Raw genomic sequence first — 20542 nt, forward strand, 5'->3', positions numbered from 1 at the left:
ATGTGTTGACAAGAATTATTTTTTAGAGCCTTGCCACTACAACGGAGAAATAGAGTATGATTCCTGTTAGTTGTTCACGACCCCCTGATTTGTCACCCAAAAAACAGAGCAAGAATCAATATTTGGTTCAAAAGAGTCCTGATGTTTTTAAGGAAGATTTTACTAAATTATGGATAATTATGAGATTATTTGAGTTCAACGATTGGGTTGAGATTTTTGAAACTTTAAAACTGAACTTCCAATCAGATGTCATTATTAATCTACTGTTTGTGGAAAATGCTTTGATTAAATTAGATCAAGGAGACCTGGAGGAATTAATTGAGAGCCCAGGCAAATGACAAGAAATTGACTCGTTCCACCTGAAATTTGAAAAATGGAGCTCATGCACAGTCAGCCATTGTATACAAAAGGTTATGGAGGTTGGATTACGATAAGGAACCTTCCTTTAGATTATTGGAGTAAACAATCGTTCGAAGCCATTGGAGCTTAATTTGGTGGATTGGAAAGTATTGCTTTAGAAACTTTGAATTTTCTTAACTTCTCGGAAAGCTAGAATTCAAGTTAAGAAAAATCTTTGTGGTTTTATCCCTTCGACTGTAGAGATTATAGATGAAAGCAAGGAAAGATTTATTTGAATTTTGGTGATATTGTATCAATCGATCTGTCAAGTAAGATCAAAGGTGCTTTATTTGTTAAAGATTTTACTAATCGAATTGATATTGTTCGCTTGTCTCAAGTTACAAAAGATGAAGAAGTGGATTTCAATTCTCTAAATTTTGGAGTAAACAATCGTTCGAAGGGATTATTGAGTAAACAATCGTTCGAAGCCATTGGAGCTTAATTTGGTGGATTGGAAAGTATTGCTTTAGAAACTTTGAATTTTCTTAACTTCTCGGAAGCTAGAATTCAAGTTAAGAAATTCTTTGTGGTTTTATCCCTTCGACTGTAGAGATTATAGATGAAATGCAAAGAAGATTTTTGGAGTAAACAATCGTTCGAAGCCATTGGAGCTTAATTTGGTGGATTGGAAAGTATTGCTTTAGAAACTTTGAATTTTCTTAACTTCTCGGAAGCTAGAATTCAAGTTAAGAAAAATCTTTGTGGTTTTATCCCTTCGACTGTAGAGATTATAGATGAAATGCAAGGAAAGATTTATTTGAATTTTGGTGATATTGTATCAATCGATCTGTCAAGTAAGATCAAAGGTGCTTTATTTGTTAAAGATTTTACTAATCGAATGATATTGTTCGCTTGTCTCAAGTTACAAAGTATGAAAGAAGTGGATTTCAATTCTCTAAATTTTGAATTGGATTTTCTTTTACCTGCTCGAATACTTCCAAATTTTTCAAGTTGTCCTTCAGTTTGCAAATTAAAGAATGGGTACTCGTTGTCAAATACCTTGGCTTCTTATCAGAAACTTTCCCAGGTCGACGACTCCGATTCCTCTCCACACAGGAAGGAGTCTTCAAACAAGAAGGAGATGAAGTTGGTAAAGGATAAGGTGGAGTTAGATTCTCTATGGAGTGAGAAAGTGGTCGGCCGTCAGTTTTCAAATAAATCCAAGAAACGTTCTCACCTGTGGAAGCCTTTCCCTAAACATTTTATTAGAAAAAAGACATCCTTCTCCAACTCGTGGACAACATTAGCCAACTCACATTTGCTCGAGGAATGTTGTGTCAAGGTTTAATTCCCTGGTGTTTTCCCTGATAACTCAGCTAGATCTACAACCAAGTTTAGTTCCTTGACTTACTCAGATTTTAAGATCCCTAGCTCAAACATACACTTTCTGAGAGGTACCCCTAGCTTGCCACCTAGTATCTCTCAATCCAGCAAGCATGACTCGGATGGAGATTCAATTACAAGTGCCAGCAGTGAAGATTTAGAAAGATCAGAAACAGAGGAGATTCAAGATGAGGAAGAGATTTTTGATGTCTCTGGCAAAGATTTACACTACCACTTTTAGACAGAGGAAGAACAGTTGATTGACAAAGCTAAAGGCCCATTTTTCATTCCTATTGATAAGAAGGAAATTCCTTAACATCTTATTTCTTTAGTTGAAGATTGTGGTATTATTTTCGGTTGAGCACTAGTTTTAAAATTCTGTGGTAACAAAGTTTGGTTCTTTGATTCGTCCTTGTTGAAGACTCTTTTGTGGAACACGAGGGCTTGGTGACGTTTTTTATTGCTTAGCACTTTATTGAGTCTGACGGAGTTGCTTCTGGGCTTGTTCATTCTCCAAATAAAAGCATTGTTACTTGAATTTTGGTTTGAAAGAACCAGATAGTCTTCCTCAACAAATCAACTCTTTGGATGGTTCGGTTGATATAGCAAGACTCATTTTTTTCATTCTTTTGCGCCCTGCCCAAGACTTTTGCTGACTTCTTGATTCAAGACTTAATCTTAATTTGGAGGCATTTATACAGCTAGCTCACTAGGTTTTGTTCTCATATTGGATCATTATGTATTAGCTATTTACTTTGTTCCCTATATTTTCTAGATGTATTTCTTTTTAGATCCTTGTTGCTCTCAAGATTTTTTGTTTTGCTTTTGGACGGGTTTGTTTGTCCCATTTAGTACTCATTAAGTTTGCTTGGATATGATGTGGCCACTATGGGGTGTCAACATAGTTGAGATGCCCGGGTGTATCTCCGATCCTTTGGTCTTTTTGCTCTTTGTATAATCCTCTTGTACTTCGAGCATTAGTCTCATTTCATTGCATTAATGAAGAGGCTTGTTTCCATTTTTTTTTTAAATGAAGATGCCTTTTCTCGGTTCGTTGAGTGTGATATAGACTTCAATTGAAATTTTTCAAGGCAAAGCTTTCTAAATCTAAATTGGAACTAAAATCCAAGTTCGAATTAAAATAATGCTCCATTGAAATTTCAGAAAATTAATTTGGAAATCAGACTTGAAATGTTATAGTAATAGCAATATGGATGAGTGGCCCAATGTTAAGGGCCCAACGTGAAATTCAGCATTGTATCCCTTAGGTTTAAAGTTTTTGAGGAAAATACCAAAACTGCCCTTGATTTTGTCCTCCTTTCTTCTTCGTGAGCCTCCATCTTCAAAACCCATGATTTTCTTTCTTCAATGTTAACTAGCAAAAGCAACAATGGCAGCTCTCTCCATTTGACTGAGATGAAGGCGACGACGTTCACACCACTTCCTGGGAAGCTAACGGTGGTCAAGTGGTATTCCTACGAAGTCACAGCAATGAGGGAATGCCTCTCCAGTGAAGCTGCGATAGCGTAAACGTTCTCCCCTGAAAAAGCTTGAACTCCCAATGACTTCAGGACGAATACAAACGCGTCTCTCTCGGTTTTTCATTTTCTCCGTCGAATTCTTGTCCTATATCTTATTCTAATATATGGTTATGGTTGCCTTTGATTTCTTCTTTTTTGATTTGTTCACTTGACAATTCCAATTCTTGATGCTGTCTCCTTTGAAAAGTCTTCTGTCTCTATGGGCTTTGGATGTTATTGAGGGGTTCTTGAATGTTTGCAGTTGGTTCTTGGATGTTTCTTGAACGAATTTGGTGTTGTTGGATGTAATGGAGTTGTTCTTGGAAACGGAACATGAACTTTTCTAGTTTCTTGCAGCTGTTTCACGTTTTCTTGAAGTTGTTTTTGCCCTTCGGAAATTGATTCAACTAAAGAGACATTTTCTCTAGTAACCTCATGATACCATCGACAAAACCTTCGACCGACTGCAAGCGTTTGGTCGTAGTCTTCGGTGATAGGACAGTGGGTGTCTCCGCCTCTTTGTTTTGGAAAGTCTCTGCCATAGTAGGCTTCTTCCTGCCATCAAGTCCAATCGATCTTGATGCTCTGATACCAATTGGTGTATACCAAATGAGAGAATTTTATTAATGATTAGAAGTTGCCAATACAAGAAGACAATCTCTCTATTTATAAAGAATTGGAAAGCAAACTAATCCTATTTCTAATTAATCAAAGGAGCTAATCTAATCCTACTAAACCAAGGAAACTAATCGTAATTGTTGAAAATAGGGTTTTTACTCTAGGGGTATTTTTGTAATTGCCTCTAACCGTAGGGTTCTCTACAAGTCTATTTATTCACCCTGTTCTCATGTATTCAGTGTATTAGTTTTATAATAATAAAAGAAAAGATCTGTACCGTGGTTTTTCTCCCTGGTCTAGGTTTTCCACGTAAATATTGTGTTTTTTCTCTGTTATTATTTTCATCAGTAATTTTGATTAATCATGGAACTAATCCCAATTCTAATCAATCAAGGATGTGACTATAATACCCTAATCTTACTGCATCAGTATGCGAGATCTGTTTGGAACTATTTCTTGCAAGAGTTAGATTTTTCACTTGCTTGTCAGAGGAACATTCGGTTGATGATCGGGTAGATCCTCCTCCATCTGCCTTTCAAAGAGAAAGGGTGCTTTCTTTGGTTTGCAGGGGGGTGTGCTTTATTGGGAGATTTGTGGGGAGAGAAACAATAGAGTGTTTAGGGGTGTGGAGAGGGACCCTAGTGAGGTTTGGTCTTTGGTGATGTTTCATGTTTCTCTTTGGACTTCAGTTTTGAAAGTTTTTTTTGTAATTACACTCTAGGCAATATTTTACCTATTTGGAAATTTTTTCTTTGGTAGGGTTGCTGTAGGTTTGTTTTTTTGTATGCCCTTGTATTCTTTCCTTCTTTCTCAATGAAAGTAGTTGATTCTATAAAAAAACAAATTAAAAACATTAGATTAAAAATGGACTGTGAAGTATTTTGCAACCAGCCATGCTCAATGACAAAAAAAAAAAAAAAAAAAAGATTTTGCATCTTTAGATTTTCGATCAGGCCCAAATATATAGTTCCACCAATTGACAATCCTACCCAAAGGTCAATGTTTGAGGTCTTACAAGGGATTTGGAGGGTGAAAATGAATGTGCACGGCTACCATTTTCCAGCTTGGTTATTATGTATTTGGCTTGCATTTGTTATCTTTCCTTTTTGGTTTGTTTTGAGCGTTAGTCTATTTTCATTATTTCAATGAAAAGTCTTGTTTCCTTTTCAAATAAAAGAAAAATAAAAGAATTTTAGAGAGAATATTTGCCGTTCTGTCGCTAGCCAGCAATCACAGCAGTATGACGACTATGCTTTAAAAGAGTTAGTGTTGTTTTTATTTTAACACTATGACTATGCTTGCCAGAGGATAACACAATTACTTAGTTACTTCTCATTTTTGTGAACTATTGTTATTATCCTTTCTTCTTTTATGACTCCATTGTTATAAACTCGTTTACAGATTTTGGTACTCTTTTCAACATGTGATGCTGTAGATTTCCACTACTCCCTGTTGGGTGAATTCAAACTCTCCTCTCCAGAATCAGAATCGAGGCCTGAACATTTGTTCCTTAAATGCAAAATTTTCCGGTTGCATGGGAGTATGAAGCCAGAAGATCGTAGAACAACATTTCAGGCCTTCAAAACAGAGAAGCTGGCTCTTCTTCTGTCCACTGATATTGCTGCTAGGGGTTTAGATTTTCCAAGAGTTAGATGTATTATTCAGTATGATCCTCCAGGAGAGGCAATTGAGTATGTGCATAGGTAACCACACTTACTTTTTGAGAAAGAAAAGGCTCTCTTTATTATTTGTTTTTGTCAGTACTCTTCTTCTGTATTTTTAGTATGATATAGTTGATATTTCCACTCTTTCTGCGTCTATTATTATTATTATTTTATTTTTTTGGAATTGGAAACAATAATTTCATTGAAGTAATGAAAGAGACTAATGTTCAAAGTACAAAGGTAAAAAAACTAATGAAGCTTGCTAAATACACTTGAAACTAAACAAAAACAAGCCAAAAATTAAGCTGGTGTGGAAAAGCAGTCCAATTTAGACTAATATCTTGGATGGAAAAGTCAGAAAATTATTTGGAGAGTGAGTACCAAGAAGAAGCTTTAACATGAGCAACTCATGACATTCGGTATTGTTATTGTATGAAATAATGTGATAGCTCTCTTACTAAGCCCTCTATATTGTTGGTTAGAACTATGATGATGTCTTCACTAGCATCTTTTATGTAAAACTCTTATGTTTGAGAGAATCAGAATTCTTTATTCCATTCACTTAAGATATGTAAGTGACCAAAGAAGGAAAGCGTAGAAAATACTGTAAAAGGGAAATATAACAAAGATATTTACAATAATAAAAAATCCCTAATATTAGAACTATAACACTCCCCTCAAGCTAGAGCATACATGTTAATCATACCCAACTTGTTACATAGGTAGTCTATACGTGTTCCATTCAATGCTTTCGTGAAGATATCTCCTAATTGTTCTCCAGTCTTCACATATTATATATGTTAAATATTATAATTAAATTTATCTTCACCCATCATCTTAAACTTTTGGGTCAGTTGGTGATTTAATATGGTATCAGAGCAGGTTGCTTTAGGATGTCCTAGGTTCAAACCCCTGCATTGTTGTTTCTTCCCCATTTAATATTCTTTTCCACTTGTTTGACTCCTCTTCATATTTCGAGCCCACAAGTAAGAGGGAGTGTTAAATATTATAATTAAATTTACCTTCACCCATCAGCTTAAGCTTTTGGGTCAATTGGTGATTTAATAATGTAGATACCAAATCTTGTTGAATTTTCTCACGTACAAAATGACAATCAACTTCAATATGCTTGATTATCACACCACAATTTTGTCGATGTGGTGATTTTAAATCTCAACTCAACAAGAAGATATATCCAAATCAATTCACACATAGACATTACCTATTGAATATAGAAAGTCTTCTCATTTCACATCTCTTTGGAATATTATTTTGTAATTAGTATCCATTCCTTTCCTGTAATATTTTTTCCTTATTTCCATTCATATTACTGTTGATTATCTTTGCCATATTTGGCCCTCATCAGTGTATATATTAGGACAATACCCATTTGTAAAGATATGAGAAAAAATCAGAGTATTCAAATTAGCAAAATGGTATCAGAGCATCTTCATGATTTTTCATAGGTTTCTCGTTCGAAACCCTAGTAAAGAAATACAGAGCATTGAAACTTCAATCAACATACCAGTTCGTTTGAAGTTGTGCATCAGAAAAACTCTATCTATGAACGGGAGCTTCACATCCAAAGCAAATCTGTGAGGAATCATCCAAATAGAAGAAAATCGAAGTCAAGCTTCACGTCAGAAGCAAATCGTAGTCGATCAAAACCTTCTGAAACAGATTGGCCAAGAATCGTGGACTGAAGTCGTGGTTGAGCAATGAAAAGCAAAGGTTTCTCGTCATGGGACAACTGGGTCGCACATATCCTGGTTGTGGGCTGAATCCGTGCCGCTGCTGAATCAGGTTTGCAGGTATGGGTCGTTTCTTATTTTTGGGTATGGGCATTCCGTTCGGGTCTGGGCACATCATTTTTCCTTATTTCTAGGTCTGGACACATCATTTTTTCCATTTCTGGGTCTGGGCATTCCGTACTCATTTTTATTATTATTTCGGATTTGTGAGAACATATTTTTTTGTTTTTCCTTTGTTACAAGGAATATTGGGTAAGTGGTAAATATCTTCCTCTACAGAATTGAACATTCTAATATGACATCTATGAATACTAACAGTACAGATGGGGCCATTCTTCCAATTACTAATCACAAACTAAATGGAAGGAATTATCTCCCTTGGTCACAATCTGTTATGATGTTTATACGTGGAAAAGGAAAGGAAGATTACCTATCAAGCGAAAATCCCATCTTAGACCAAGTTGATCCAAAATACAAGACATGGAAAGCTGAAAATAGTATGGCTAATCAATTCTATGACGACAAAAATTGGTGAAGGATTTCAACTCTTCTCGACTGTAAGCGACATCTGGGAAGCAGCTCGTGAAACCTATTTTGACCAAGAAAATGCAGCAGAATCACTTGAAATTGAAGGCAAAATTCACGAGATATGGGAAGGGGATATGCAAGTTACTCACTATTTCACCCAACTGTCTCGTCTTTGGCAACGACTTGATGTATTTGAAAGCCACAAATGGGAATGCACTACAGGAGCTACATACAAGAAGAAAGTTGAGAAGAAATGAGTGTTCAAATTTCTTCTCGGCCTTAATAAAGAATTAGATGAGGTACGTGGTAGAATTTTAGCGATTAAACCCTTACCTACCATCAGAGAAGTTTTTGTAGAAGTAAGAAGAGAAGAAAAAGTAGGAAGAAACTAATGTTAGGAGTGTCTGCAAGCTTTGAACTTGAAGGATCGACTTTAATTGCTTGAAATCTTGGTAATGAGGTACGTATAAATACTCATGATAAATGCTACAATCAAAATCAGAACTACTCAGAAACTGAAAATTGGCAACGGAAACTAAGACCATGGTGTGAGCATTGTAGAAATCCAGGACACACTAAAGAAGTGTGTTGGGATATTCATGGCAAACCTCCAAATTGGAAGCCAAGCAAGGGAATGGACGATAGACGTGGAAAGACCTACCAAACAAGTACAACAACTGAAGGTAACATTACCCTTGAAAATAATGTGTTTACTAAGGAGCAGTTGGATCTTCTCCAAAAACTCTTTGGTCAACTCAAATCTACTAAAAAAGTATCAGAAACAAGTGTGGCTACACTTGCACAATCAGGTAACTTCCTCTATGCCCTTAATGCAACTAAAGAAAATTGTAGTACTTGGATTATGGATTTTGGAGCTTTAGATCACATGACAGGTGATATCTCACTTTTAACTAATTATGTCCATTGTAGTAGCCAAACTACTGTAAAAATTGCTGATGGTACCTATTCTAAAGTAATGGGAACTAGCAATGTTTTTATCTCTAAAGATTTTATGTTAGAAATTGTGTTACATGTTCCTAAACTTAGATGCAATCTTCTTTCCATAAGCAAACTAACACTTACAACAAGGTGCATTGCGACTTTCCACTCACATAATTGCATATTTCAAGATTTGAATTCGAGGAAGACGATTGACAATGCTAAGGAATCCTCAGGTCTCTATATTAGCTTCAAATTCTCATGTCAAGGAGTTAGGACTTAGCAAATCTACTTTTGTTGTTTCTAAGGACAATTATGATAGTACAATAATGTTTTGGCATAATCACTTAGGACATCCCAATTTGCTCTATTTGGAACGAGTTTTTCCAAATTTTTTAAATAAAGTTCTCAGGTTTTTCAATGTGAGTCTTGTGAAATGGAAAAGTTGGCTTGAACTTCATATCCGGTAAGCGCTTATAAACCCTTTCATCCTTTCTCTATAATGCATAGTGATGTTTAGGGACCTAGTAGAGTTTAGAATATAACAGGAGCTAAATGGTTTGTTTCTTTTATTGACGATCACACCAGACTTACTTGCTTTCTAATGAAAGAAATATCTGAGGTTACTATCATATTTAAAAATATGTATGCCATGATTCTCAATTTCTTTAATGCAAAAATTCAAATCTTTCACAATGATAATGCTAAGGATTATTTTAACACTTCCTTAGGGAACATTCTAAAAGAAAAAGGTATTACCCACCTAAGTACATGCTCTAACACTCCCTAATAAAATAGAATTGCGGAGAGCAAAAATAGACATCTCTTAGAAGTTTCCAGAGCTTTAATGCTTTTCGCTAATACCCCCATCGTTTTTGGGAAGAAACTGTTTTGACCGCCACATACCTTATTAATCGAATGCCTTCTTGAACTAATGGCTTCAAGACTCCCTTACAAAAACTTAAGGAAGTTTTTCCACATAATAGATTATTATCTCAAGTTCCCTTAAAGATATTTGGTCGTACAGTTTTTGTTCAAGATCATCAGCCCAATAGGAGTAAACTAGATCCTAAGGCAATCAAATGTATATTTCTAGGTTATGCTCCAAACCAAAAAGGATACAAATGCTATTCACCAACCACGGAAAAATTTTATACCTCCATGGATGTAACCTTTTTTGAAATACAACCTTATTTTCAAAAGCAAGACATCATCGAATCTTCCATTTTTGTTGAAAACAAAGGAACCCCAATAACAACCTTCATTGAAGAAAGTACTCCCTACATGAAACTGATATTTCCAACCAAAGCACACTCGAATGTAGGAAAGATCCCATAGTCTATAATGAAACTGATATTTCCAACCAAAACACATTCAAATATAGGAAAGATCCCATAGTATGTACTCGAAGGAAAACACGTGCCCTTGGACATAAACTAGTACTTAGTCAAAATCCAATAGAAATACACGAAAATCATGTCCCCAACTCCACAACGGAAACCCTTACAGAAAACCTCGATCTTCCCATTGCAAAACGGAAAGGAGTAAGAACTTGTACAATGCATCCTATTCAAAACTATCTTTCTTATAAACATCTTTCTCCCAAGTTCAAAGCACAACTACCCTATCCAACATATGCACTCTTAACAACGTCTATGAAGCTCTTAAAGACCTCAATTGGAAGCAAGCTGTATTAAACGAAATAAATGCCTTGAAAAAGAATAACACATGGAAAATAACAAACCTACCCCTAGGGAAAAACACGGTAGGGTGTAAATGGATCTTCACCATCAAATACAAAGCTAATGGAGAAATCAGTAGACTCAAAACTAGACTGGTTGCCAAAGAATTCACCTAGTCCTACGGCATTGACTACCCAGAAACATTTGCCCTAGTGACAAAAAATTAAATATTATCCGTGTCCTTTCTGTAGCAGTAAATAATGATTAGATACTTCACCAATTAGATGTAAAGAACACCTTCCTTAATGGAGACTTAAAAAAAGAAGTTTATATGGATATACCCACCGGTATAGAATCAACTAAAACCATAAATAAGGTATGCAAACTTAAGAAATCCCTTTATGGCTTAAAACAATCCCCGAGAGCCTGGTTTAAAAAGTTTTCCATAGTAAAGAACAACGGGTACTTGCAATGTCAATCTGACCATACCCTCTTCGTCGAACATCCTTGCAAAGGTAAAATAACAATTATCATCGTTTATGTAGATGACATTATCCTTACAGGAGACCATGAAGAAAAAATAAGAAAAGTAAAACTACTCTTAGCCAAGGAATACGAAGTAGAAGACTTAGGCAACCTTAAATACTTCCTAGGGATGGCTCACTCAAAGAAAGGTTTGAGTATTTCTCAACGAATATATGTCCTTGATCTCTTAAAAGGAAATATGTATGCTTGGATGTAAGCCCGTTAATACTTCTATCGACACGAATCATCACGTAAGCAATGAAAACAAAATGGTTAACAAAGATCAGTATCAAAGACTAGTTGGAAAACTAATTTACCTAACTCACACCAGACCTGATATCTATTTTGCAGTAAGCTGTGTAAGTTAGTTTATGAATAATCCAATTGAAGAAAACATGCAAGCAGTTTATAGAATACTCAGGTACTTGAAAGGAACTCTAGGAGAAGGACTATACATCAAGAAATCTAAGAAAAGAAACATTGAAGTATTCATAGATGCTGATTGGGCAAGCTAAAAAATAGACAGAAGATCAACAACTGGATACTGTACCTTTGTTTGGGGAAACCTAGTCACTTGGCGGAGCAAGAAACAAGCAGTCGTATCTAGTAGTAGTGTTGACTAGCAATTCCACTAACCTCTTATATCTTTCAGGATCTTTTAGCAATTTTCCATTTTTTGTGAGCTATAAGTTGGGCATTATTAAGGTACTACATGGCTTAGTCCTTAGCTTCCCTGTTTCAGTCAACAAGTCAAGCACATATTTTCTCTGTGATAATAGTATTCTTTTCTTACTTCTTATTACATCAATTCCTAAGAAGTATTTTAACATACACAAATCTTGTATATGAATTAACTATGGAGAAAGGTCTTTAGGGACTGGATATCTAAAGTACCATCACTAGTAATCACAATGTCATCAACATATACAACTAACAAGATGACACCACTCTCAGATCTCTTTAAAAAGACCGAATGATCTAACGTGCTCTTCATGAATAGTTTTAGGGATTGATATAGATTCTAAGGATGCAATGAATGAACATGTAGAAGACGTCAAATGGTTAATGAAACAAAAGAGGACATAGGATGTGCATCCTTACGTTTACCTTTACAAAGAGTAATAGGAAGATCATTACGTGTTTCCGGATCCAATGACGAAGAAGGCTCTGGTACAGGACATGGAATTGAAGGAGATGAAGAAGCCTCTTGTACAGGGCATAAAACTGAAGAAGGTTGTCAATTATTGACCTTAGTGATGAATGGAAGTATAGATGTAGACACAGGTAGAGATGTATCGGGAAGAGGATCAGAAGGGAAAACAATTGTGTAGATAAGGAAATCATCCTCTAATTCCTTATGTTCCTCCTGGTTCTTATTCGAAGAGAAAGAAGATGCGGAAAAGAATGAGGAATGTTCAAACTTCAAAGAACGTGACATCAGGAGAGACAAGATATTTCTTTAGACTAAGACAATAACATCAATACATCTTTTGAACACGGAAATAATCAAGGAAAATACATTTTACGGATTTTGGATCCAACTTGGTATGTTGAGGTTGAACATCCTAAACAAAGTAGGTACAACCAAATATTTTAAGTGGAATGGGAAACCAATGTTGTTTGGGGCATAAAGTATGCAAAGGTATCTCACCCTTAAGAATGAAAGAGGGCATGTGATTTATTAAGAAACAAGCTATGGGAACAACATCAACCCAAAAGGATTTTGGAACATGTATTTGAAACATTAAGGCTCTGGCTATTTTAGGAAGATAACGATTCTTTCGTTTTGCAACCCCATTTTGAGATGGAGTATCAACACAAGAAGATTGATGAAGAATGCCATGAGCATTTAAATAAGACTCGAGTGTATGAGAGAGATTCTTTAGCATTATCGCTCCGTAAGATTTTAAGAGCACCAATAAACCGAGTGCGAATTTCAGCATGAAAATTACGAAAATGAGAAAGTAACTCAAAACAAATTTTCATTTAATATAATCACGTTACACGAGAATAGTCATCGACAAATGTAACAAAATACCGAAACCCTTCTTTGGACTCAATAGGACACAAACCCCAAACATCAGAATGGACTAATTCACATAGAGCACTAGCTCGTTAATTGACCCAAGGATACAAACTCAAATGATGAAATTAGCAAATTGACATGATTCACAATTTAAAGAAGACAAATGTTGAAGCTGGGGACGAAGACTCTTCAACACAAAGATAGACGGATGACCCAAACGACAATGTTCTTCAAAGGCAGACGACACGTTAGCGCATGTGATGGCCGTAGGTATTTGTAATTCAAAGATGTAGAGACCTACAAATTCACGCCCTTTATTAATAGTCTACTTCGTCGTAAGATCCTGAAATAAGCAATGACTAGGAAAAATGAGACACAACAATGAAGATCACGAGTGGTTTTACTGATCGGAATCAAATGAAAAGAGAATTGTGGTAAATTTAAAACCGAGGACAAAGAAATTGATTCACTGAGATGGACAGTTCCCAATCCTAAAACAGGAGTGGAGGTTCCATCAGCTATAGTAATATTCGGTGAAGAGGTAGATGTACAAAGGTTAGAGAATAAACTGAGGTTACCTGTTATATGGTTTGTAGTGCCAGAGTCAATGACTCGTTTCGAAGTGGAGGAAAGAAGGCATTTAGAAATGTTATCTGTCTCTGCTATGACAGTAATGGGAGTAAAAGATGATCTCGTCAATGACTCCTGATACTCTTGAAATTTAGCAAACTCTGCAGAAATCGTAATTGACTTGTCAAGATTATTAGGAGTAGAAGCGATATGTGCAGATGACACCCTTTGACCTTTATTCAACAATTTTCTGCATTCACGTTTCATATGGCCAGGTTTACAAGAGTAATAGCAAACATCTCTTGAATTTGATCATTGGTTATTGAGCCTTTGGAGTTATTTGATCCAACCCCCTTATTACCTCTATAATCATTTGTGCGCCCAATCAAAGCACTGCTTGAATCAGATGACATAACTGCTCGTAGCTTCTTTATACGAAGTATTCGAGTAGAAGCTTCTTCCAACGATGAGATGTTTGAGCTTGAAAAAATTTGATCTTTGGCCATCTCATATTTAGGTGCAAAACCAACTAAGAAACTCATGATAAGCAACTTTTCACGTTGGGCCATTAGAACTTTTGGATCAGTGCTAATTGGCATCAAGGCATTGAATTCCGCACATGTATTTATGACCTCCAATAAAGTTACTTGTAAGGGATTTCTCTCCTTGGTTAGGTTGATATAGAGTCTTACAAATATCAAACACTTTATTAATGTTCTCTTTCTCAGAATTAAGAAAATCCAAATATTCCAATAGCTCCTTGATTGATTCAGAGTGATTTGCTAACTCAACGATTTCATGGTCAATAAAATTCTTGATTTGTAAAAGCATTCTTGAATCGTCCCGCCACGAAATCTTTTTAGTAGCATTAGTCAGTGACTCTTCCGTGATATGATCATCCATCTCAATGTTCCTAATAAAGTGGCATTTTCACAATCAATAGAATTTTTGATTTGTAGAAGCATTCTTGAATCGTCCTGCCACCAAATCTTTTTAGTAGTATCTATCGGTGACTCTTCCATGATAAAATCATCCATCTCAATGCTCCTAATAAAGTGACGAACATTTGATCTCTAGGAATAGTATCTTGATCATTCAACTAGTGTTCAGTTACTTTTAACATCATAGGAATTATCTCAGACATGACTATAGGTTTCTTGTCAGCCATTACCTCAAAAAAATCAAATAGAAATACTTATTAAAATCTAAAGGAAAGTTGTGTTGAAGTAAGCCCTAATTTACTAAAGAGATTTTTCATTCCATAGTGAGTATATAGCCCAAACAAACACACCACCAAAGAGAGGAAGCAACTCGGACGACACCCACAGAAGACGAACAAAAACAGGTGGGCATGCGCCTACACGCACTGGCGCATGGATTGATGACAGAGGGAGGTGGCAGTGTGTGAGCCTCACGTGCTGTTCAGATGGACAGTGGACTTTGGGGTTCTGTAGATCAGCAGTTGGGCTCCTTGATGAACTAGGCGGTGTTAAAAAATCGCGAAGTAAAATGAATCGACTTGTACCGGCAGACAGCGGTGGCTGGCGACGGCAAACAAACCGAGGACAGTGGTGGTGAGCAAAAGTATAAATCCACCCCTCGACAAAACCCTAGATGTAACATAAAAGGGTTCTAAATTCTTATATCATATAAAACTCTTAGGTTTGAGAGAATCAAAATACTTTATTCAATTCATTAAAGATGTGTATATATTTGTGTACAAGAGTGACCAAAGAAGGAAAGCGTAGAAAATGCCGTAAAAGGAAAATATAACATAGATAATTACGATAATAAAAAATCCCTAATATTAGAACTATCACATTTCTCTCCTTGCATCCTTTTAGTTCCACTGGAATTTCTATTGGAGCTTGTGGATTTCATTGGAGGATTCTATTTACGCTGATTTGGTGGGATTTCCTTAAATGTTATTTATTTTACTGATACCTATGTAATGTTATCTTGGAGGATCCTTAAATTATTTCCTACAAATTATGCAGTAAGTTGGTATTGGTAGAGTGCAGGTGTAGCTATGATATTTCACCAGCGGGGTGATGACAAAATTCCTAATTGGTTGGCTTCTGGAGCTTGCCTTGGCAACTACTTAAGTCCAATTCATCTGGCATTTAATATTCGAGTCCTAAATGGTTGGCTTCCTAATGCAGGGTCGGAAGAACTGCTCGCTTAGGTGAAAGAGGAGATTCATTGTTATTCCTACAACCAACTGAAACAGATTATTTGCAAGATTTGCAGAACCATGGTGTATCTCTTACTGAATATCCTCTTGTCAAGGTGTTGGATAGTTTTCCAGTTCGTGGCAGGAAGCAGTTTGTAGAGAAGTTTGTCTCTTTAGAATCACATTCCTGGATCATGTTCTTGCAGAGGGCTGTCGAATCGTTCATTGCAGCTGAGGTATAGTCTTTTCACCACCCTTATTCTATCTTTTGATCTAATCAATAGTTTCAGAGCATGCGAGCCATCTAGACAAGTACTTCAATTTCATTATTATGAATGACATGTCACGTTGTCTTTGCCTGGGGGAGTTTTTTCTTTTCTTTTCCTTTTTTAACAATGCATTCGATCATTCTTAGAAATTAGAATTTTCATTTTGAGGTGTTTAAGATAATACAAAGGAATTAACTTTTTTTTTTTTGGAGGGTAAGAATTCTGTGCATTATTGTAATCATGATTCTTGAATCAACACATTTACTTTTCATAATTTTATTGTTATTTGCTTCAAAGGTACTTCTCACTTGTAGGTTTTATTCTAGAATCTAAAATGAGTCAAATGACAATGATTTTGGGAGGAATGATCTTTCATTATGGTTCTGTTATGTGTCATGCGTGAGTAGGAATGGAATGAGCCTTTCCAGTCCCTTTGTTGTTATTGTTTACGGAAAAACATTGAGCATTCTTAACTTGCTGGTTCCACCTCCAAAATCCAGACTTTAGGATTTGGCTGCTCATTTTGATTTTGGTTGTCATATAATCTTGATACTTATGCCCCAACAGAAAGTGAGTCTTGAAGTAAGAAAATGTAACCTAACAGAAAGTGGGAGCCTTTAACTAAGAAAATGTAAATTTACATTAAAAAGTAAATACTTAATGGACGCAAATTTTTAAACCACATAACTATAAGTTGATATTTTTTAATTTTTTGTAAAAATTGTATCCAAATTCCCAAGGTTGTCGTGAGTGAATGCAACATGCGTGGACTAAAATTTTGTCCCTTATCTTGCTATTTACTACCATCACTCTTCATATTGTCCGTCTTGTGAAAAAAAATGACACAATTCCACTAAATTTGGTTGAGTACTAAATATTCTCCCATTCCTTTAGGTTTTTCCCCTCCCTTAAATTCAAGGTGTGGGATTGTAGAGTTGAAAGATTGAACCTCTCACCTCCTAATAGAGGACAAATGCCTTAACCAGTTGAGCTATGTTCATGTTGGTTTTTTGTTGCCTTTCAATCTATTTGTTTCAATCGATTATAGTATTTTTTTTACCAATGATTTACTCCATTGAATGCAGATGTGATATTGTCTAATGCTTCGGCCATCTCAAAATCAAGTGCAAGTCTAACAAAGAAACTTGATTACTCCATTTGTTTGCTCTCATCGAGTGAATTGAATTCTAACATCAGTAATAACTGGTAGCCACATATTGAGCTCGACATAAATCTTCTGGAACTCAAAGAGATCATCTGTTCTCTTTCATTTGCATGATAGAATGTTGTGTTTCCTGTTTTCAAGAATATTGAAATTCTAAGTAATGGACTTCCAAAAGGCACCCCAGCGTTTCAAAAGAATTATTGATTTTTTTTTTTTTTCTTTTTTTAGCTTTTCCTTTTTGTTATTAAATTATTTTTAGATGTGGATTATGGATAATAATTTTTGCAACATACCGATAAGAGATGCAAGTGGCATGACGGGCTACATTTCTTAGTTTTGTTTTGGGTTTAAATTAATTTGTTTTCATTTGCTTTCATCAGCCAGGAATGATGAAGCTGGCACAGAAAGCATTTTGCTCCTGGGTTCGGGCATATACTGCTCATCGTGGTGAGTTGAAAAGAATTTTTGTGGTGAAGAAACTTCATTTGGGGCATGTAGCAAAGAGCTTTGCATTGAAGCAACAACCATCTGTTGTTGGAAAATCATTCAAGAAACAGATAAAGAAAAGGAAAAGAGATTCAAAGCAGGATGTCTCATCATCAAAAAAGAGGACTTTGTAAATCGGAGGAAAGGGTAAGCATGGAGGGGTTGTTAGTGAATGTGTAAAGAAACTGTTCATTCATTTTGTTTACTTTTCTACATGGTAGCGATCTTGAATGCTGTGACTGAACTGTGTTTTCATGTCTAGGGTGTCGTGCATCAACTGCAAAGCACCTCCAAAATTTTGAATTATAGTTGGTTTACTTATGTTAATCATGGGTTAGGTCTATGCAACTTATAACCCAATCTATCCTAATTGATTTTGAGTTGGACAGATCCATGTGTACATATATTGGGCTGAAGCTCTTATTGATTCAACTATGCACAACTTTTTTTTCCGCCCATTCACTGTTTATCTTAGATACTAGATAGCTGGGATTTGTGGAATCTAAACTACCGTTGTGGATGTGGGGCAATAAATACGTCGACCATGACTACCAAATACGAGCATAGTCAGGCCCAACAATCCCCCCACCCTGCGAGCCCCAACGCGTAGAGGAGGTTGGGTAGTCCAAATCGAAGGCACATGGGTGGTTAAATGCAGAAGGGGTCCAACAGGATATTGGGAGTAATCAGTCATACCACCTGTACCATACGCGTTCAAGACTAGCGCCGCCGAACGGAAGCGCAATTATGGGGTTCTCCACGCTCCCACGTCAGGTGCATTTCACTCTTTTGGACCACCACTTGGAAGGTAAAAGTAGGCCGATGTTAAGGCCCGATTACGGTGACTTGGCCCACTTGGGTCACCTGTAATTGACGTCTCTCTCTCTCAACCTACATTAATGGCACAATCCTTCTCCCGTGTATTAGTTTCCTACAGTTTCATACTCACTTTTTTTAATTTATTCTCTGTCATCCATGTGTTTTTATTTCCTGTGTGTTTTTAGTTTCATACACACGTGTGTATGTATAGTTCTAAAACTGTATTTGATACATTATTATTAATATTTTGCTTGATGGTTGTTTCTTGGACAGTTGAGAAATTGTTAGTAATAGCTTCTCAATTTGTTATCTTTCAAAACTAGCATAATTTTTTAAAAATTATGTAAAAGTTTGATATAAGATTTGGTAAAAATATTTGAATTTGGAGAAAATTTTTAAAGATATAAGATTTGGTATAAGATTTGAAAAGATTGTATAGTATTTTAAAAAATTAGTAGAATCTCAATGTTAATATTGTTTGAGATTTCATCTAGAATGACCATGTCGATTAGAAAAAGTTGATTTTTTTTTTTTTTTAACTAAGTCTCAAAGGTCGATCTCGCCTGAGATGGACTGAAAAAAATTAGGTAAGCGACTTTTCAAAAAGCATATTGGTTTTGTAAAGTAAAAACTTGATGATGCTATTTTTAACAATTTGCAATAGTTCTTATCTTGAATCATATAAATTCCTTAAGCAGTCGAGAAAAATCTTTTGTAGCCCACGCCCTGGCCATCGAAATAAATTTGTTGTATGGTGGATAAGAAACATGTTTATGAGCATAGGTTTAATTTTTGGGTAATTGCTATATTTGCAACATTTTCAAAGAGTCGTAAAAAATAGCAAAATTTTTTACCATCATTGATAAACTTCTATTAGCAATAAACTTGTATTAGTGATAAACTTTATCATTGATAAATTTTTATTAACAATATGGTCTATCATTGATAGACTTTGAGAATTGGATTTAAATTTTGTTATATTTGTTTATTTTTTTATATTGTGTTATAATTGCTAATATTTGGGGTCTAATTACTAAATTTGCAATTATCTTTTTATTTTTATTTACATTTCTAATGTAGATAGGATAGGAATTCGCAAGAGGAATTCTCATAACAGGACTTAACAACCAAGTTTGACTACGATTTGGTATTTTGAATTGCAATCGATTGAGGAAGCATTTTGAATGTGAAGTTAATCTCAAAGAGAGAGAGAAAGTGAAGTTGATGTTTCAACTTCAAGCATTTGAGAGTTTGAACTTGTGAGGACGTATGGGATTAAACCCAAAGCAAGTGGGCCACGTGAATGACAATAAATTGGAATCAGACGAGTACGTGCAAAATGGTCGAAGGAGGTGGGCAGTTGAGTAATTATAAACCCAAGTAGAGTAGAAGCGCCCATTAGGCGAAGCTGTTATGGGTATATGCAATAATGCAATGGCAAACGGTGGTGGAGTTGTATATGTAAATAAAAGATAATTTAAGATTAGATTGCAGTACATTTCTTTCATGTGATCGCTATTTGGGCTGTCGAGGATTTGGGCGTGAAGCTAGCTTTGCTACCATGATGTATGACAGCTCTGCACCAACTACAAGGCAAAAACCAAAAAGTATCCATTTGGACTATTTTTACAATTACATGTTGGACAATCTGGAGGTACAAAACAGCCATTTGTACCGTGAATCTCGGGCGTTGCTGGCGCTTTAGGGTGTTATCAGTGAGTTTGTGCTCTTTTCTTTGTTCGCCATACGTTTCTCGGCATGCATTATGTTGTTGAATAACACATGCGCATAATATATTAGACAACATAGTGTCAGTATACTATATATTAATTAATTAGCGTGGCTTAGCTTGTTGTGGAATAATATGTATTTTTCATTCTCTTTCTGCTCAGCTGTAGATGTCCATGGCGGGACGGAGCTGAGATGCCGTTATCCATCCCGTCTTCGCTCCCCATTTCATTTTCCATCCCTGGAAAATTCCTCACGGGGATCGGGTTCTCCGTTACTTTTTCTTTTCTTTTTTTTTTTTTTAAAAAATGGCAATTAATTTAAATCACTAATGTAAGCAAATTTTAATTAAATAAT

The 20542-nt window shown here is 35.7% G+C and overlaps 1 protein-coding gene across 5 annotated transcripts in view; it reads left to right on the forward strand.

Annotated features, from left to right (window-relative positions):
* LOC120079959 (DEAD-box ATP-dependent RNA helicase 17-like) overlaps positions 1 to 18026 on the forward strand; it is a 39109-nt gene extending 21083 nt beyond the window's left edge. For 4 of the 5 annotated variants that reach the window (XM_039034436.1, XM_039034439.1, XM_039034437.1 and 1 more), the window contains exons 4-6: positions 5262 to 5563; positions 15708 to 15954; positions 17533 to 18026. In XM_039034436.1, the coding sequence (XP_038890364.1) occupies positions 5262 to 5563; positions 15708 to 15954; positions 17533 to 17772 (789 nt within the window). In that variant the 3' untranslated portion in view covers positions 17773 to 18026. The other variant, XM_039034440.1, reaches the window with a different exon arrangement.
* The last annotated feature ends 2516 nt before the right edge of the window (positions 18027 to 20542 follow it).

The sequence above is a fragment of the Benincasa hispida genome, chromosome 6, assembly GCF_009727055.1.
Source record: "Benincasa hispida cultivar B227 chromosome 6, ASM972705v1, whole genome shotgun sequence".
Classification (NCBI taxonomy): Eukaryota; Viridiplantae; Streptophyta; class Magnoliopsida; order Cucurbitales; family Cucurbitaceae; genus Benincasa; species Benincasa hispida.